Source organism: Panthera onca, chromosome B1 (assembly GCF_046562875.1).
Source record: "Panthera onca isolate mPanOnc1 chromosome B1, mPanOnc1 haplotype 2, whole genome shotgun sequence".
Taxonomy (NCBI): Eukaryota; Metazoa; Chordata; class Mammalia; order Carnivora; family Felidae; genus Panthera; species Panthera onca.
The window spans coordinates 123,127,985-123,149,557 of NC_138342.1; the positions used below are offsets into that span (position 1 = coordinate 123,127,985).

The following is a 21,573-nucleotide window of genomic DNA, read 5'->3' on the forward strand; positions in this document are numbered from 1 at the left end:
CTACATAGTCATAGTAACAGGTACATACACAGGTAGGTACATAAATACAGCAGTTAGTCTGGTTTTCTACTCCATCTGAAGTTGGTTAGCCTAAAGCCAAGGTTTTCATTTAAAAGAAAAAAATTAGTACCCAGAATTTTTATTGTGAACAGTTAAGTAAAATATTCAAAGAGATAGGAGGCCATGAGAATCACACTGTTCATCTTCTGTATTTGCATCTTTTGATCTCGATTTTTTTTCTGAATGTGAAAACTAAAATCTAGTTACAGAAATATTATGTACATAAAAAGGATGGACTTTGAAGCTCCAACTTCTCTAATGAACAATCTAAACGCCTCTTAACATGTTTGTAGCTTTACACTTGAAGAGCTTATAAATTTAAGGCTTATGAAAGGAAGCTGTTTACTTCTTTTGTAGTTTACTTTCTCATACTATTCCCCAAACATGGACCCAACGGCCAAATTAAGCAAAAATACAACAAAATACTCAAAAGTGGAAAGTCCTTTTAATTATAGACAACTTAATAAGAGAAACTGTATAGAACACTTCTGGTCACCTGCTGCCACCTTTTTATCCATCCACTTCAAGTGACCAAATTCAGAAAGTGCCCCACCCAACACCGAGTAACACCCTTCTTGCTTTCCTCATGCTCCAGCATGAGGAAAGTCTATGGCTCTCACTCGGCTAACAGATAAATGCTTCCCTTTGTTTCTCCTTCTCTCCCTCCATTCCAAGGTTCTGTGATACTTCACTCACCTGCCTGGGCAATCCCAAGGTCAGGCCTACATGCCTAACCAACTTATCCTTCCCAGCTTGCTGTCCCTGTTCCCAGCTCACCTTTCCATCAAACACCTGTTACTGAAAGAAGCTTTTGTTTCAGGCTCTCCTTCCTGGGAAAGCCATTCTTTAGACAAAGTCCATATAGTGAGTAGGTTAAACAAATACGAAGAAATTTGGGGTTTCAGAGTGTTTATGTACACCTGCTGGGTCTTAATTTTTTTTTTCATGTTTTTATTTACTTTTGAGAGAGAGAGGGAGAGACAGAATCCCAAGCAGGCTCCACACTGTCAGCGCAGAGCCTGATGCAAGGCTTGAACCCATGAACGGGTGAGACCATGACCTGAGCTGAAATCAAGTTGGATGCATAACCAACTGAGCCATCCAGGTACCCTGTTTTCAAATAAAACTTTCAAATAGTTTTACCTTTCTTCATTAGACAAATATTACAGGCACACCTCAGTAATACTGTGGGTCCAAGTGAGCAAAAGAGGTTTTTTTTTTTTTTTTTGGTTTCCCAGTACCTGTAACTGTTTACACCATAGTCTATTAAAGTATGCAATAGCATTATGTCTAAAAACCATGTACATAACTTTAAAACATTTTATTGCTAAAAGTTGCTAACCATCATCTGAGCTTACAGCAAATCATAATCACTGATCACAGACCACTATGACAAATAAAATGAAAAAGTTTGAAATACTGAGAATTATCAAAACGTGACAGAGTGAGCAAGTGTTAGAAAAACAGCACCAACAGACTTGCTCAATGCAAGGTTGCCACAAACCTCTTACCTATAAAAAACACAGTATCTGCGAAGCACAAAATGAAGTGCAGTAAAACAAGGTATGCCTGTATTGAATACTAACTTTAAAATAACCCATTTAATCTGTAAAGTATCTTAGTCTACACATCCCATTTCATTTAATGAATGCTGGAAAAAATGACAGAGCACTAGTTCTAAAACCATTCAGAGCTAGGTACAAATGCAAATTCTACCACTTATTAGCTGCATGACTTTAGCCAAATTAAATTAGTTGGCCTATTTTTTAAAATTTCAGTTTTATTACATATATTAAGTAGGGAAAACAACAGTACCTACCCCACAGATTATAAATCCCACGTGGTTTTTGGTTTCACATACTAGAATTATCTTCTGACTGGATAAAAAGCATGGAAACCATCTCTTATTTTTAGATGTTTACTAAAATTCCTCTTAAGAGTTATACGCTATATTACTTGGTTTACCCTGGAACCAAAGAATCACCAGCACAATCAAGAGACAAAATTTAATATATGCACACAGTTTTATATATAATGCAGCATCACACCATGTAGGGCATTTACTCTTATTTTATACATTCAGATACGTTTGAAACACTTCTTAAGGCTACAAAACAGAACATAGAAAAATAAACAGGAATATATCCAACACTTACAAAAAGTGATATGATAAAGAATATAAAGTACTATTTTCCTTTCAACACTTCAAAAGATATGTATATATACTTTTTTTTTTTTTTACAAGTAACATCACAAATGATCACATCTTCACATGCTTTTAAGTATTATTTGTACTCAGTGTAAGGCTATTATCATTTTTCATACATAAATTTTCTTCTAGCTCTGTAACAATGCAATTTTTAATCCATTCAAGTAAACTCAACCCCAAAGTTGCTGTTTCCCAGCATTAAGACATGCACCCACCCCTCTTCTAAGATTTTCTAAAACTTGTATTTCAGGGGGGAAAAAAAATTCCCATTTAGTGGGAAATCCCAATTAGCGGGAGAGTAAATGGCTGACGCTAGTAGCAAAACCTTAGTTCTTTGAAAATGACATATTGGAACTGAGCCATTACTAAGATTTTAAACAAAAACATAATAGCATTTAGACATTAAATAGGAAGCAAAATACAGTAAACAGAAATCGTGTAGCCAAATATGCATTCTCTTCAGCTACACTAAAATGGACCTTGCTTAGTACCCATAAGTGAAAGACTAAGGTTACCTCATCTAAAACCAAAGGTAAAATAAATGAGGCATAAATAAATATTGCTAGTTTCTAGGATGGCTGAATGTTTTCTAAACCAGAAATGGTCAGAAAGGAACTTTATTGCACCAAGTCAATCATTAGCAAGTTTGCAGTTCACAGGCATTTTAATTCAACCTTGAGTCACAAAGGAAACACACTGCAAGAATATACATAGTTTGCATCAAATAAGCTGTTGTCAGCATCGTGGTTTGGGAAGACCTACTCCTGCCAGGTCAAGGCAGGTTCTGAGCTTAGGTCAGCCATGAAAATGAACATATGGGTTACCAGGAAACAAGACAAGGACTGCACAGATGCTGGCATCCTGCTGCCACCGACTGCGTGGAACAAGAGCCGAAGATGCATCTGAGAGGAAACGAGGAAACGACTGGAAGAGAAATATACACGACGCTAAAAGGAAAGGGAGAGGAATCAAGTTCAGCAAAAGCAACTAACTAAAATGAACAGGTGAGCTTTGGTCATTCTAAACATCTGTTCTTCAAAATGTGTATAATCGTAATATGGTGAAGTTCCATAATTTCCAACTCAAAATACAAATGATTCTCACTTCTAAGCTTTTGTTTTTCTCTTATACAGGAACGTTGTATCTCATAGCAACATACCTTATGACTCAGTTAAAATGAAGGAGGACAAAAGCTTGCTTGGCCCTAATTTGACCGCAGTATAAGGCAAAATCCCCTGCACTAATAAATTTAAAACAAAACTAAAGGGAAAATAAAAACTGACCTTCATGCAAAGACTAGTAATTTTAAAACTAATTATCAAAAGTCAGAATCCTTTTAGTCCAGAGGTCACTGAGTAAAGTACAATCTGCTACTAAAGTTCTCTTTCAGCACTGTTTCCGTCATGTCCTGGAGGTAAGATATGGGAAACAGGAAGCAAATCAGTGTTTCCTGCAGGAACTATATATTCTGTTAACTGAGGTAAGACACAGGGACAGTAAAAACATGAATGATATTCTTTCCTATCCAATTTTGAGACGTGTCCAGAAGAAATCGATCAAATCTCAGTCAGAAGATCAAAGACACTGGGAAGAGCAATTTCTTTTGGACTCCTGAGATCAAACGTCTTTGAACATTAAAATCTAGTCATTATAATCTAAATGTGTTTTCATAACAATTATCAGGTAAGCTAATGTGACATATAAAAAATAATGAGCTGAAAGTGGAGGACCCTATAATCTCATTCCATTAACAACTGTTTCTGTTAACTAAGATAAAAATGGCTTCAGCAGTACTTTCCCCAATTGTTCTAGCTTAGAAGATGACAACAGAAATTCCTTTCAACAAGTTCTCTCAAATTTTTTTTTTCCACAAGACCATCCATCTTTACAAATTCCTACCTAGCACCATCATAATAAAATGTTATCTTCCAAAGTGCTCTCTAAAATCCTATGTCACAAAACATCTAAATACTAATCACTACTCAAATCAGCAGTTACACAGACATTAGGTAATTAAAACAACACAGAGGTAAATAACCATCATTACAGTACAGTGGAGATTCAACTGAGCCTAGCTGGCATCCAAACATTCCTGTGGGTAATCAAAGAACCCAGAGAACTCATCTGCTTCAGTTTGTCAAATTCAAGTGAATTGTATTTGCTTTTAAAAGTAATTTGCCGTTTAAAAAAAAAAAACTATTTTTGGCTAGGTATATTACACATGGCATGCAAAGGGAAATTACTACATCATTTGCATAGCACTCAAACTTCCTGACCAAAAGAAAACATAAACACAGATGCATGAATACTGTGTTGATTCAGAGTTAAATCTCCAACTGAGAAGAGAGTGCAACATGCAAAGGGAATTTCCATAAATACTGCAAAGACCAAAAAGAAGCAGGATCAGGAGAGAGATGTTACAGAAGGGGTAACAAGCTATACAATGCAAAGCAACCATTTTCTAGCAGCATCCTCTAGAAAAGAACTAGAAATCACAATCATCCTTTTTTTGTACAATAGTCCCAGGCATGTGACAAGTAGAACATGCAAATGTAAAGTGATACACATAACCAATGGTGCAAAGAGAAAAACAAAACACAGTAACTCCATAGAAACCTGTCAAGCTAAAAATTTTTTTAACATTTCTTCTCACAAAATATTTAAATCTGTCAGTGCATTAGTGTTAAAGTGGCATTAAAAAACTTCTGCAGTTTTAACAGATGCAGATTATTTTCAAAATGCATAGCATCTACATTTCTTTCAAGTAGGCACCATGATATTTACACCAGTGCTAGGAATTCTTGGTGGAAACAGCCATTTCATTAGATTTCCTATTATTTCTTAAACATCTGTCTTGTATGCGATCTCAAGTTCAACAAATACTCACCAAAATTCAAAAATATACCCTATGAATATTAAAAGAACTATATACAACATTTCTAAGACACAGGTTAATAGGCTGCCTTATGTGTAATATTAAAGAGAAGACATTATTCAAGTTTGACAGATATTGAGATGAAAGGCCTTTGGGTTGGAAGCATTTCAAAAGACAACAGTGTTTTAGGCTAAGAATCATTTGAGCCCAGTTTATGACTAAGGCATTGCATAATAAAATATACATTTCTATTTGGTGCAATGTTATGTTTTGGAATCTATAGTGTGTCAAATGGTATATTTTTCTTGTCACTTTAGTAAACACTATAAAGCACACATTTCCAACATCTGAAATTAAACTTATGTAAGGAAAAAAACCAAACACTAAATCTAAGTTTTATATTAAGCTGTTTATAAAAAATACTTTAACAAACTTATTTTCTACTTTTTATGGGGGCAGCTACCTGATAAACAGATTTTGAACAAAGAAAAATGGCAATGCCAGGAATTCACCTGCCCCTTGAACGCATATCCAAAATCTCTTGTCCAGGATGGGAGTGAGGGTGAAGGGGGAGGGGAGGAGATAGTTCCAATGTGGGTTTTTATTTAATGATTTTGTTAAAGCCTTCAGAAACATTCCACCTTAGAAGAGGTTTCTGCTCTAAAATACCACAGCAGCGACCGTCAAGTGTTTTGTCCCCGATGGCCATCTCCCATCCCAGACCTCCTCCTATCCCCCCGATAAGGCCGTCCTCGGACATTTCGATGGTACTGATAACCTTCATCTCGGCTTCTGCTTGGCTGCCCCTTCCAGGACTCCTCACCTCGCGCATGTTGATAACCTCCTCTACCAGAAGAGCCCCAATCACTTTTGTACTTCCTGCCTCCATAAGTCTGATTATAAAACTGCTTGGATCTACCACTTCTCAGAATATTAGATACTTCGTTTTCATCTTCTGAACTCTCTTCTTTTGGTCTTTGCACTCTGCTAGCCACAGAGTTGGCCCCACTGACCACATCAGCAGCAATCTTAGGATCTTTCACTTTTTCTGACTTCTCCTTCAGACTTGGAATGGTCCTCTTAGGCTCAAGTTCAACAGGCACAGTTTCTCTCTCTCGGTTTAGAATCTGAGTGGGAAGATGAGCCTTTTCCTCTGCTACAGGAGGGATGGTAGCCGATGCCAGATCTGCCTTAGGTGTCTGGGATGACTGCTCCGCTCGGCCCTCACGCTTACTCATACTAGCTTCAGGGAGAGAATGTGTGCCTTCGCCTCTAGCCTCCCGAAACTCATCCACTGCTGAAACTGAACCACATTCTTTAGACAGATCCAGATTTTCCAGGGGGAGATCCAATTCTTTCTCATCAGAGGGCAGAACAATATTCTGCCGCATTACTGGATTTTCTATAAATCCCTGAAAAGGGTATCCATACCAAACATGAGGAAAGAAAGGAGGTGCAATAGGAACTGGGCCTAAGAATGGACTAGGTCCAAAGGACGGTTGTGGGAACATATTCTTGCCACTTAGTGACTCTTCATATTCAGCATGAAGAAGCTGCCCAGAGTTTTCAGATTCAAGATCAGGCTGGTAAGACAACTGTCCGTGACCTTCAGACACCTGAGATGGAGGGATGACCAGAGGTGAAGAATATGTTGGTGGTCCAATCTCTGCCTGTGGCATCTGACCATTAACACTGGCCTCAGTCTGCATAGGAAAGTGTGCATCGGTACAGGTACAATCACTTTCATTCTGAGCAGAAGGAGCTTCCTGGAACCAAGGATTTGGAGGATACACAGGGACAGAGACCTTTGGGTACATCCTGCAGGCTGCCAGGTAGGCCTGGTGCAGAGGGTACAGGTAAGAATGTGGGGCCCACATAGGACAACTATACGCCTAAAAGAGACAAAAACAGTAACATAAACAAAAAGGGGAAAAGAAGTTTAGAGTGAGTGCATCAAATGTCTCGTGCCTACCAAGACCATATAATCACTGTGATATAGAACATGAAAAGGACTTACAAAATTCAATCACTGTTCTAAGATTCCATTCTTTATTCCTATCTAGAAATGAACCCAAACTCCTGGTACTGAGGTGACAGGAGACAATGTAATGAACTCACCCACAGATTATCATAATCATTAATTCCATCCTTTGGATATAACTACATCCCAGATCTGTAACTAGATCCCAGAAACAACCACCATTAAGCACTTGAGCTGCCAGCTTTGAATAGCTCAATCGCTGGTTGTTTAGCTTGACCTGCACTTGTATTCTGGCTCCACCACGAACTCACTGTGTGACCCCATGCCAACTAGTTAATGGGTCTGGACCTTTCTGTTCTACCAGAAAAATATTGGTATAGAAGTAGATGATCCCCAGTGTTAAGACTCCACAGGTCTAGGAGCCAGACCCAAGGGCATTCCAACGGCAAGGATTAAGTCAGAGAAGGTAATACTGAATATAATCCGAATCCTTCCCCTGCAAAGGGCCAGCTAACCACCAAACATGAAGAAAAATGTACCAGCTAATTGGCAAATTAACCAATTAGCTAAAGCCAACATTAACTAGGTAAATATAAAACAAGGCAGTGAAGGGGCGCCTGGGTGGCGCAGTCGGTTGAGCGTCCGACTTCAGCCAGGTCACGATCTCGCGGTCCGTGAGTTCGAGCCCCGCGTCAGGCTCTGGGCTGATGGCTCGGAGCCTGGAGCCTGTTTCCGATTCTGTGTCTCCCTCTCTCTCTGCCCCTCCCCCGTTCATGCTCTGTCTCTCTCTGTCCCAAAAATAAATAAAAAACGTTGGAAAAAAAAAATTAAAAAAAATAAATAAATAAAACAAGGCAGTGAATACAGTAGACGATAAAATTAATTAAGTCTCCTTGTATGAACTCACTGGTAGATTACAGTACAGCAATTCATTTCATATTTTAATAGTCTAAAACCCACAGAAATTAATCCAAGACAGGAGCTAACACATCAGGACACAGAGTTCTCCAGCCTCTCTTTCTAAGGCAAGTTATTTCTAGGTTGACTACTTCCAAAAGGATACCTCTGCTACGCTCATGAACACACCACCTCCCATAGGAGAAGTTTTACAAGGTTTTTCCTTCTACCTTTCAACAAATGAGGTAGATGGAAGAGTATTATCCACATAACACAAATGAAAAAAGCTAAGATACACTAAATGACTTGCCCAGAGACAGGCAGCTAAAAAGTGATGAAGCAGAATTTCAAACCCAGATCTTCCACTGAATTCCCCAATGAGGGCATTTTCACTAGGCTGCCCCAGGAATGAGGACCATTTCCTGAATATATTCACAGGGTTAAACCATTTCCAGTTAAAAAAACAAAAAACAAAAACAAAACAAGCAAGTTCTAGAGCCTCAACCACTACCAAAAACACACAATACAGTGCTGAAAATCCTAGTTCTTAAAATAATGTGATCTAGTAGACCTTAGGTTGTTATTCACTGACAGGGTAGGAGTTAAGATTATTTAAATACTGATAATTTAAAACAGCATTAACTTAAAACCAACTTTTAAATGATAAAATGTAAATACCTTTACACCAAGATTAAAGAAGAATCGAAGAATGTTCTTATCTAAAAATAAATAACAATAATTACTAAAATCATACACTCAAAAAGGGGTTTTTTTCCCATTATCCTCAAACAATATAGCTCTGAAGACAATTTTGCCTACTCAAATTGTTTCCTCTAACCTGTAATATGAAACACAGGTAAAAACTGTAATAACCCAAATCAAGTTCTGTTACTGTAAGGTAATTCCAGGTTCAATATGCTTTGTCTGTGCTAACATCTAAGTCCTAAAATGGCTTAAATTGAGATTTTTATCTGATTAAAATTAATTTTGTGTGAAGGAAATTCAGGTGTTCAGTGTATTGGTTTCCCAACTTCTCCGTGGGGTTTTAAAAATTACGAAATAAAAATGTTGGGGGATAAGAATAAAATCAACATAAACCTAACTCATTATTAACATTAGAAAGTATTCATTCGACATTAACCAGTTATCCATAGACTCAAACATCAAACCACTAATAAAACAAAACTGTCCACAAAATCCAGGTAAAGAGCATAAAGTCACTGCATTACTTTCAATTTTTCTACAGATAGAAAATTCTGCAAACTAAAATTCCTTTAAAAAAAGGCAAACTTAAAAGAAATTCTTAAAAAATACATAGTTATATTCATTCCTCTCATTTTTTTCATGGAAAAATAGGAGTGGTCTCAAAACCCAGTCCAGTGAAGAGAAAACTCAGTAATGCTTAGTTACCTAGTTGGTGACATTATTAAAATTTAACTCAAAATGGTTTTAGGCTGTTTTTGAAAAAAATGACATACGGGAGGGATAGTTACTAAATATACAAAAACCATATTCCAATCAAACACAAGCTGAAACAAAGTGAATGCCTCATAGCCAAATCCTTCTCTCCCTACAGTCAGCCCTTCGGGTTCCTCCTAAGTAACATAACCTCTGACCCCTATTCACATTTCCTGCTGAACCCATATCAGTATTTGATAAATAAAATCATTCTGAACTAGGAAAAGGATCTCACCTTTAGGCAGGTCCTCCCCGGTGTGACACAGTGAATAAGGTGGTGCAATGGCTCGATCTCCCTTTTCATTATAAGGAAACCCAGGGTAGAGTGGGTCCTGGTAAAGGCTCAACGTCTGAGGCAAAGGCATCAAGGGCTGGTTAACTGCCTGTATTGACACAGGAACTGGAGAGGGTGTTAAATGAGCTTGGGACACAGCAGAATCAGGTCCAGTAGTCAGAGTCTGTGTCACTGACAAAACAGGAATTTGAGCAGGGACACCTACAAAAGAGAAAAAGGAAGCACAAGCTATAAAAAGGTGAAAATATTTCTCCCTAAAATATAAGTCTACATGAAGCTAAAAAGATAAAGAATGCTGTACAACTAACATAACTGATAAAAAGAGGCGTTTAAGCAATCTTTTATTGATTATTGAGTATTAACCTTTTGCTTTTTATTAAGCACCTTTTATACCAACTAAGGACCCTCCGAGACACACAGGAGGAAATGAGGCCAGGAAACAAGACTTGAGTCAATGTCCTCTAACAGTAGCTCTTACAAACATGAGCAAGACACACAGCCTGGCAAAAGGTTCAATGGCTGGGGCAGGGGGAGTATCAAGTGCTGGTCAATGGGAAATGCAAACTGTGATTGTCAGTGCTGAGCAATCGAAGCAACTAGTGGGGACAACCAGCTCAAACATTTTGCTCCTGAGATCCTGAGGGTACATGTCGAATACCAAATTAAACTGGTCCTCCCATGCTAGAAGCAGGGCAAAACAGAGGATCACAAAAAGCTCTGTGAGGCTCCACACGCCTAACCCTGTTCTGAGGTCAAGCTATCAAGAATTTGAAGTCTCTGGGGTGCCTGGTTGGCTCAGTCAGCAGAGTGTGCAACTCTTGATCTTGGGGTCACTGAGTTCGAGCCCCATGTCGGAAAAAGATTACTTGAGAAAATATTTTTAATAATAATTTTAAAAGTTTAAAAATAAAGAACTTAAAGTCTCTGACTTGGAAAGCTTTCGTTGGCTGGTTCAAGGAACTTTTTAATTCTTATCTAACCTGTTGGTCCGAAAGTTGTAGGTTCACTTGGCCAGGCTGGCACAGTGGCTGGTAAAGAAGGCACCGCAGGAGTTAGATGTACCTCTGGAGAAACTAGAAGGGGAGCTGGATTTGACAAAGACACATGTTCTGCTGGCTTCTTCAAGAGAGGGGGTGGAAAAAGACAAAAGTTCATTTTGCTTAACACTAATTTTAACACCAAATGTACCCTGAGCTGCCTTTTACATAACTACAGCTTCTATATAGATTTTTCTGATCTCAGAAATGAAAAACACAGTAGATAAAATTTCCACACAAATTTAATCCTAACCAAGGATTGCCTACCAAAAGTCACAGAAGACACTGGCAGAGACATAAACAAACTCTAAAGCATCTTAAATAATGCTTTTCCAGGAAAGAAAGAAAAATCACTGAAATCATTTTGAAATTCACGAGTTATTTAGAACTGCTCTTCACACACAGATATACCATAAACTGTATGCTTTCTAACGAACATGAAGAATGTTAACTGAGAGGCAAGGAAGGACTAAGAACTTTATTCCTATATTAGACTGAGACCCTCCCTTCTATAAAGTGTTAAAGATTCAGACAACTCTTTAGGAAGTTTTAAAATACTGCAGTAATTTGTAATTTCCCTTCAAAAATCTAATTTTCAAGCCAACCCAACCCACCATAAAAACAACACAAGACACCAAATATTAAGTTTATTCAAAATCAATTCACAAGTAAGGCTTCTATGTCCAAAATATGGTGATTATAAAAATAACATTCCAGGTGGCACCTGGGAGGCTCACTTGAACACCCGATTCCTGATTTCAGCTCAGGTCATGATCTCGGTTAGTGGGTTCAAGTCCTGTGCCGCACTCTGTGCGGACAGCTCAGAGCCTGGGGCCTACTTCAGATTCTGTGTCTCCCTCTCTCTCTCTGACCCCTGCCCCTATGCTCTGTCTCTAAAAAAATAAATGTTAAAAAATTTTTTTTTAATAAATAACATTCTACAGAGGAATGTCTGGCTGGCTCAATCAGTAGAGTATGTAGCTCTTCAGGTTGTGAGTTCAAGCCCCACACTGTGTGCAGAGATTACTTCAAAATAAAATCTTTAAAGGGGCACATAGGTGGCTCAGTCCCGTAAGTGCCTGACTGATTTCAGCCCAGGTCATGATCTCACGGTCATGAGATCTGAACCCCACCTCAGACTCTGCACGGACAGCAAGCAGCCTGCTTGGGATTCTCGGTTTCTCTCTCAAAAAAAAAAAAAAAAATCCACAGAAACAGAACATTCTAGACTAAGCGACAAAAGAATTACAGATGAATCATAACTGTACCCAAATTATGACGCCAGAGTAAATCCTCCCAATTTATTATTTATTTAAGAGAGAGAGAGAGAGAAAGAGAGAGGGAGAGAGGGAGAATGGGGGAGAGGGGCAAGAGAAAGAGAGAATGCTAAGCAGGCTCCAAACTAACAGAGGGGCCCTGATGCTGGGCTTGATCCCACTAACCATGAGATCATGACCTGAGCTAAATAAATTCAAGAGTCATATCCTCAAACAACTAAGCCATCCAGGCACCCCTGGGTTTCTTTCTTCTTTGTATGATCAATTAAAAACAGGGGCACCTGGGTGGCTCAGTCGGTTAAGTGTCCAACTCTTGATTTTGACTCAGATCAGGATCCCAGGGTTGTGGGATCGAGCCCCATGGTCATGGGATTGAGTCCCACATTGGACTCTGCGCTGACAGCATACAGCCTACTTGGGGTTCTCTCTCTCCCTCTCTCTGCCCCTCCCCCACTTGCTCTTTCTCTCTCAAATAAACATTAAAAAAAGAAGAAAAACCCCACAGAATGAAGCATTCAATGTCAAATTCAACAATGTACTTACTTGCTCTGCAGGTGGGCATTCTAATTTCTTTGACTTTGATGGTGATGAAACTCTTGTACATTTCTCATCACTAACATTCTTTAGAAGCAAAAGCGAAACTTTATGTCAAAAACCCAAATTCTATGATAATCATGGTTGTCTCTACAGTTCACCCTACCTGCACCTGACTGAACCCTCTCACGACTAAGTATTTTTTCAATTATACCTGGTCTTAAACAGGTAGATAACTTGGCCTGCACATCTTGATCCTATCAAACTATTAGACAGTTTTTACTGGGAACGTGATTTCAAAAATCTCTAAAAATCTCAATCTATATACAGTAATGGAAAGTAAAGCTACTCTCCACTCTCCACCAATTCAGATAGGTGATCAACATGTAGCCTTGAAGAAATGGTTATAATTTGTGAGTGAATTCTCCTCAAGTACTATCATCTTTTCCCAATTTTTTTCCTCTGCTTTTCTACTTCTGTAACACTTAGTTATTAAATGATGAAATCACCTCCAGCTTCTCCTTTTACTTCTTCCTGCTATACTACCCACGATGTTTAAGAAGGAAAAGAGAGAAAGAAAAGATGCAATTAGTATTTAAAACATTTACCTCCAATGCGCTTGGCTCAGGTTTTTTATCCAAGTGTGAATGTCCATGGACAGAGTCTATAACAGACCAAGATAAAAAAGAAAACAGTATCAACTACTAGACAGGTCTGAGAACAGAATAAAATATGAAGACAGAGCCTAAAGGACTATCTGAACTGTGTTTAGTCAGTGAAAAATGCAGTTTTCAGAATAACATTTAACATGCTTTAGCTTGAGTCAATGTGTCTCTGCAATAGTGAGATACATGACATTATACTGTTTAATGATTTAAAAAGGGTTCTTTCCCAATGTAGGACTTTAAGCCAGGCACAGAGCTCTAGCATCTGCTTTCAAATGATGAAATAACATACCTTTATCTTTCCGTTCTTCGGTATCCATTCTCCGCCTGCTTCCTTTTCTATCACTTACATGTGACGATTTTCTCTGGACACATGGGTTGCTACTCTGAGAAGCTGACTGACTGACTGATGAGCTCTTAAAATGAACAAAAACCCAACACTTTGTTTTAAAGATTTACTCACAAATATATGAACAAAAGTCTTGCAATTAATCTTAACTCTTCATACAGCTGATCAGAAATCTCAATATTCATAGCCCTATGTCTTTATACTTCCAAAACTACAAAAAATAGGACATGGGTTCATGTTTAATTAATACAGCAACAGCCTTATTAATAAATCAAAAATATCAGGCAATCAGACCATCGGCCTAAATTAGGAGTGAAACCCCCCTTCAGGAAGTCACCCTTACCAAACCTTCACCTTGCAACCTACACTTACATTCTTTGCACCAAGAATAGCACTCCTCATACCAACCTTCAAAAGCAGCTATTGTAGGGCCACAGTCCTTTGTGAGGGAAAGGAAAAATACCCAAGTGCAAATTAGCAGATACAGTACACTAGGATTCTTACCACTGAAAATGCTGACCATCGGCAAATTACTTAAGCTCTGCATGTGAGCCAACCTTCTAACTGGTGAAACAAAGGGACTGGAGTAAGTCAGGTTTCCAAGCTAACCTATCACTGAAGTCCTTTCCTCCTCTAGCTCTTTGTGAATAAATGTTGCACACAGCTGAGAATAGGATCTCAGCCTTCTGTGGCAGGAGTTTCCTAGAAGACAAACCTGAGTCACTATCAAATCCAAGACAGGTCAACAGGTCTTAAAATGGTGAGTATGACAACCCATTTTAATAACCAAAAAATTTCAATTTATTCCATCGCATTTACAGTAGTTGTATTTTTATCATTCACTAACAACAGCAACAAAAAAAAAAAAAGAAAAGAAAAAGCTAGGAGTACAAGCTTAAATGATTTGTACTTTTTTTATTATCTAAATGTTATGTTATGGGAAAATAACATCTATCACATTGGAGACAAATATACTTAGATATAGACCACGCCTAATGCACACACAGATTTGGGCACATCTTCCAATAACTAAGCTCCAACCCCTGTGCCAGACTGAACTGCTATTCCAGATTAGTGGTTTTCAACTGAGCATCTGATACTTCTAAAGGATTCCACAGAGGTCAGAGGACAGAGAATGGAGTGTATGATGCTTTAATATTTTATACTGGTATACCTGGTAGCCTCCTGTAACGTTCTATTTCATTTGTTTAATCCATTGTTAAGAAAAAAGTGCCCAACCACCATTCTGAATCACACAGCACTTGGTACTACTTACCAATATTTAAAAGACCACAGGCACAGGGCTACCACTACTTCCAAACTGAATTGGTTACCTTTCTCTCTATGCTGCCAATGAACCCTCCTCACAGAGCATTTTACTTCACTCTCTAGGAGAACTATTTTTCCTTCTGACTCCCCCAAAAGAATGAAGAAACCCAAGGGTAAGAGAACATTTCTTTCATCAGAGAGGTATTCATCATAGCCCAGCATCTGACACACAGAGCAAGGGCAAAGCCACAGGGGTTACATATAGCAGCACCTCCCAACAGCCAACACTCTGACAACTCTTCTTGGATATATTAGGTCCTGGTGTATTTAGTAAAGGACACTGAAGAGTTTCCTGATTTTACAGATGTATCTTTTTTACTGAATGTGAACATCTATTGCATAACTAACAGAATAAATATATTCTGTTTTGGTTCAGGAGAAAATACTAAACTAGAAGTGAGCTAACCAATTTACTTGCATCAACTCTGCCAACAACTAGTAATATCTTCAGACCTCATCTTCTTCATGAATAATGTAAAAAGGAAGGGCAACTAAATGATCTTTAAGGTACCTTTCAGTTTAAAAATAACTAGTCTACCATTAGAAACTATGGTTTCATATAAAAACTGTATTAAGGACAGACTTCTAAACAACTTTTAAAATCTCTTTTTATACATACGGAAAGGGCTGGGAAAGCCTGTTCATCTCTGTTCTGAATCTCGTAGAGTAAACGAGATTCTTCTATAGCTTGCTTCTCTCTGCGCTCTTCTGGGGAGAGGCCAAAATAGTTAGATTCTCGACTCGTGTGATCAAAATCCTCAGCTCTCTCACGATCAGGTTTTCTGTCAAATAAAACATTGTCATGAAAAAATAAAAAAAAATTAAAAAAAGACAAAATGTTTGAGTACCTAAAATAAAATAACCTTTTTTGCAATACAGTATTTGACTAACTTACCTACACTACGATATTACAGAACTTTTGATGGCCTAATAAATGTTCAGTAAATGGAAATTCCTGTAGCTCACGCTACATGACAGTCAAGAAGACTAACAACAGGGGAAAAAAAAGAAAAATATAACTCACTTCTAAATGATACAGAATTGAGATTTTTTTTTTCTCTTTTCATCAGGGCAGAAATTTAAACACTTATATACACTCTTTATGCCATATTCCAATACTTTCATAGAATTTACTTTTAAAAGAAAGAGAAAGTTATTAGTTTAAAACTCAAGAGCACTTTATTTTCTGTACTAAGGGAAACATTCAAAGCAGACACCAGGACCATCCTCCCGCTTTTTGGATGATACTGAAGAGAAATAGAAAGCTGAAAAGAATAAAAATAAAAATACACCCAACTAGATACTAACTGCAAATAAGACTACCATCACCTCATTTGGAAGTCTGGTCCAAGAAGGATGACAAAAAATACACAAGTAGTTTAATAACCTATAACGTAACTCTAATGTGTTTATATGGCTTATAACTATTATAAGCAGTATGAATACTATTTCTACCGTGTCAAATAGTTCCACAATAGTGGAAAATGAAAATCCAAAACCTACAGGAAAAACACACTGTCACAATACAAAAACATATAACTTCCTTTAAAGAGTGAGGACACAATGATACCATCTCATTTTTTTTATGTCCAAAATTACGAATAGCCTTTTCATGTCTTCGGATAGTCCCACTTAAAATCACACCCTAATTCCAATAGGGCAGATGTCAATCCCAATTGGGAGGCAGAGGAGCAAATGTGGACCTTCATAATCTTAGTTAAACTAGTCTTTCTCATATCCCAGAGAGGATTCAGCACATGCTACACATCCCTGGAAAGCTAACACTACCCTTATTACACTGTGTCCCATCACCCAAAACTGTCCGTCTCACCCTCACCCACCACACAGCAAAAATCAAATCCTTCCTATTTGCATTTTGCTAAAGAAGAGATATCTGGCAATGACATTATTCCTTTTCAGCACTTGCACAATGAAAGTATCCATGTCAATCCTAGGTTTCTATTATATTTTATTATCTCCAAAGGGAGAGACCAATATCAGTAAGAAATGAAAAAGTGAGGTCTCACATCCAACATTACAATTATAACTTCTTTTATTCTATAAAAGAATTCAAAATGAATGTGTTAAATATAAGAAAGTCAAGATAAACCAATGGGCTTAAATCAATTGGACTATTAGTTATAAAATTCCATACTTTAGATTTTTTAATTAATACAGAATTATCATTATTATTGAGTATTCAATCATCAGCAGTCTCTACATTTGTGTTAGTGTACTAGTAAAATTCACCCTCACAACCACAGTGGAGAAGGTATACTAACTGCAAATACAGCAGGCTCCTGTCATCAGTCAAATGTTAAAAATTCTTTGAAGCTTTATATCTATAAATCACCCACTGCCTTCTCCTATGAAGTGTTATAATACACAGCTAACACATTAAAAAAAAAAAAAAAAAGATCCTAGTAAGACAAAGACATTTCACAATTGGTTATTCTACCAATTCCTAAGAGATTGCATACAACACGAGAAACACACCGGACATAAATTCAATCTGTAGTAAATAAAATCATACAATTAGTTATTTAGTAGTGTATGTGTATTTTCTTTAATATTTAAAACACTAAAGAGTATCTGTGCTCAAGGGGAAAAAAATGATCCTTCTCAAGTCTACTAAAAAAGTGAGAATTTTATTAAAGGAAAATCTCAATTCTGCCTATAACATTCCTATATTTACTTTATATTTTTAGGTTTCCAAAGTTAATATTCAAAATAAGTTAGTCCTCTTAAACACTTTGCCTTCTTTGAATAAGAAGCTATTGGATATTAATGGAGTCTAATGTCCAAACAACAAACTTCAGCCACAACTACTTGATTAACGGTTCCAATTCTGTCTGTGGGGAGCAATAACCCACGAGGAGCCCTGAATGTCCTGACACATTATTGCTGGGTTTGCCAAGAATTCAAGGCCCTGACTACTCCTTGCCGAGGGCAATTCTCAGGACTGTGTGTGTATGACTAACTTTAAAGGATTGAAGTAACATCTTCAAGGATTTTTTTTAAATGAGTTTTTTATTCTTTGTTAACGCTTATTTATTTTGAGAGAGAGCACACGCATGCAGGCACGGCAGGGGCAGAAAGAGAGAGAATCCCAAGCAGGCTTCGCACTGACAGCTGGATGCAGGGCTCGATCTCATGACCATGAGGATCATGACCTGAGCATACCTGAGCCAAAATCAAAAGTCAGACACCTAACTGACTGAGCCACCCAGGCACCCCTCTTCTGAATGATTTTTAATCATTTGTTCTCATTAGAACTTTTGGAAAGTTGATTATGAATATATACCTACTTTTTACAAATATGTAAAGTATCCCTGCAGGGATACACAAGAATCTGCTAACACAGGATGGCCTCTGCAGAAGGAAACTAGATCACTGGGAAAATAGAAATAGGAAGAATTATCAAATAAATAAACTTTTGAATGTTTTGGACTTTGAACAATATAATTTCCTACCCCTAATAGTTTGTTAAACTAAAAAGAAAAATGTTAGAGACTTGAAGTAGTGGTGTTTTTTTATGATTAAACTGTGCTTTCGTAATTCAAATCCTAAACCTTGGTACCTGTGCATATGACTTTACTTAAAAATAGGGTCATTGAAGAAGTAATCAAGTTAAGATGAGGTCATACTAGGGTAGGGTGGGCCCTAAATGCAAAATGACTGGTATCCTTATTAGAAGAGAGACAGACACAGAGGGAGAACTGCATGTGATGATAAAGGCAGAGGAGTGATGCATCCATAAACCAGGGAACACCAAGGACTGTAGGCAACACCACAGAGAGGAACATGAAAGAGATTCCCCCCCCCCCCCCCGCCTTCAGAAAGAACATACACCTACTGACAACTTGATTTCAGACTTCTAGCCTCCAAGACTGAAAATAAACTTCTGTTGTTGGGACACCTGGGTGGCTCAGTCAGTTGGGCATCTGACTATGGCTCAGCTGATGATCTCACAGTTCTTGAGTTCAAGCCCCACATGGGGCTCTGTGTGCACAGCAAGGAGCCTGCTTGGGATTCTGTCTGCCTCTCTGCCTCTTCCCCAGTCCCTCCCTCTCTCTCTCAAAAATAAACATTTAAAAAAAAAATTATGATCCTTAAAGCCACCCAGTTTGTGGTACCTTGCTATAATAGCCCCAGAAAACTAAGTGTATTTGTAATGTCAGCCTAGGAACCTACAACTGTCTATAAGATGTTACATAAGCTGTCTTTAATGACAAAAAGTTCAGTATATTCCCAAGAAAGGGGAATGCCCAAAAGCTAAAAATAAAGGAACTTCAAACCACAGCTAGATACATTAGCTGATGCTCTAACTGTTCAGGCAACTGGGGATAGGAGGTTTGGAATGGGTAAGGCACTGGTCACAGCAACCTAGGAGGGCTCCAGCATCCACAAGACACAGGGCCACATTTGCATGAAAAGGACAGCCTCAACTTAAGACACATCCTCTCAAATAAAGTTCCTCAAAAGGGCTATAAACTACTCCACAAAAAGGCAGATTAGGGAAAAAATAAAATCCACTGCACAGGAAAATTATGATCCTGAAGTTCATCTGTCTCCGGATATTCAGTCAGATTGCTAATATTCATGATTACATTTATTTACAAAACTTGTAGCCCCATTCAATATGAGACACATTACCACAAACAACCCAACCTTATCAGAACTAAACCAACCATTTTGGTTAAGTTCCTATATCAAGAGTATATAAAGGGAACATCCCCACCCAAGGAACAGGAATACAATTTGAAATTCAACATTTAACATATTACAAGCTACCAGAAAACAACTAAGTGCAAGAGTAAGATTTGGCTACAATAAGGTCTCCCAAGTCATTTGAAAAAAGTTATTCAAAAATAAAGACACCTTATCTTCAAATTACTTAGACTTATCTGAAGAGAATTAGGTAATTCTAATAAATTAGAATAAAAATCTAAAAGAACTAAAATCTTCACATGGTATTTTATCAACAATACTTTTAATATACTACAGACAACTAAATGAACAAAAAGTTGTAAATGTTTAAACTCACATAATTTAGCACATAAAAGAAATGCCCCTCAATTTATATTTCTCTTGCATTCAGGAGGTTACCTTATGATCTGTGAGGGTGTCCTATTAAGATTTTTGTGCTCATTGGAGGGTTTCTGAGACTGTGACCCTGCAGAATGACTAGAGAATGCATGTGGTCTTATTCCTGAAGGATGCTGGAGTCGAGGAGGTAGTGCTGATGGAGCTTTTATTGGCTTGCTTTGATTCTTTGGCCCTCTGTAATCCATGTCTGTGACAAGAAGCCAAAAATACCTCATCATTTTCCTATAATAATAATTTTAAAAAAGCCCAAGTACCATCACCCCTACTCCAAAGAAAGATTAATTGGACATAATCCTAACCAGAGTGGAAATTCTGTCCAGAAGTAGGTTTTCTCATCTTCTTCCCTGATACGGTGTTCCAGCTTTCTGAAGGAGGTGGTTTGAGGTTCTTCGGGGAGTGTCTTCAAAAGAAAGAAAAAGACTTATTATTTTCTTTTAATGTTTATTTACTTTGAGAGAAAGAGAGAGAGAGAGTTGCACGCACATAGAGGAAGGGAAAGAGAGAATCCCAAGCAGGCTCTGCGCTTCAGCACAAACCCAACACAGGGCTTAATCTCATGAATCATGAGATTATGACCTGAGTCAAAATCACGGAGTCGAATGCTTAACCAACTGAGCCACCCGGGAGCTCCAGAAAGACTTATAGTAACAAAATATTCCTAGAAAGAAGATCAATTTTTAAGTATTCTGCATAAATATTTTCAATTTATGGAAGAATTTAGTTTTATAGTTTCTTAGATTAAAAATTAACGTACAAAGCATTTAGCAATCCTAAATTCTAGTCAACTAAGATGACATAAATCAAAAGCATATTTTCCAACCTAAAAAACTAAAGACTAAAAAGCTTTAATCACAATCTAAGCAAAAGATCAGATTAAAAAGGAATGACTGTTTATTCTGTTAGATGTGATGACAGTGCTATAGTTAAGGTAGGGAGGAAGGAGTCCTTACTATGTGAGAGAAACACATAAGCATGTTAAGTGTCTATAAGAAATGGTGTGGTGACGGGGATTTGCTTTAAAATATTCCATCCCATTCTCACTTTTAAAAAGGGGGCGGTTGGGGCGCCTGGGTGGCGCAGTCGGTTAAGCGTCCGACTTCAGCCAGGTCACGATCTCACGGTCCGTGAGTTCGAGCCCCGCGTCAGGCTCTGGGCTGATGGCTCGGAGCCTGGAGCCTGTTTCCGATTCTGTGTCTCCCTCTCTCTCTGTCCCTCCCCCGTTCATGCTCTGTCTCTCTCTGTCCCAAAAATAAATAAAACGTTGAAAAAAAAATTTAAAAAAAATAAAAAAAAATAAAAAAAATAAAAAGGGGGCGGTTAGGGAGAACAGATTAGAAAAGATTACCAAATGCTGTCAGTTGCTGAAAACAGGGTGATGCTTACACTGGGGTTCACTGTACTGTCTTTACATTTGTGTATTTGAAATTTTCCATAGTAAAGTTTAGGTGTGATTTATTACCCTTTTTTCTAATAAAGACAGCAGCAACTGAAACGAAAG

General features: G+C 37.8%; 1 protein-coding gene across 1 annotated transcript in view; it reads right to left on the reverse strand.

The window, feature by feature from the left end:
- Positions 1–2,052: 2,052 nt before the first annotated feature.
- The window catches only part of OTUD4 (OTU deubiquitinase 4), a 46,820-nt gene continuing 27,299 nt past the window's right edge, over positions 2,053–21,573 (reverse strand). Inside the window, exons 12-21 of the mRNA XM_060654059.3 lie at positions 20,375–20,475; positions 20,076–20,262; positions 15,586–15,748; positions 13,581–13,704; positions 13,232–13,287; positions 12,633–12,710; positions 10,756–10,894; positions 9,716–9,976; positions 8,701–8,741; positions 2,053–7,036 (exon numbers count right to left, since the gene is read on the reverse strand). Of these exons, the coding sequence (XP_060510042.1) occupies positions 5,828–7,036; positions 8,701–8,741; positions 9,716–9,976; positions 10,756–10,894; positions 12,633–12,710; positions 13,232–13,287; positions 13,581–13,704; positions 15,586–15,748; positions 20,076–20,262; positions 20,375–20,475 (2,359 nt within the window). The 3' untranslated portion in view covers positions 2,053–5,827. The remainder of the gene's footprint in view (positions 7,037–8,700; positions 8,742–9,715; positions 9,977–10,755; positions 10,895–12,632; positions 12,711–13,231; positions 13,288–13,580; positions 13,705–15,585; positions 15,749–20,075; positions 20,263–20,374; positions 20,476–21,573) is intronic.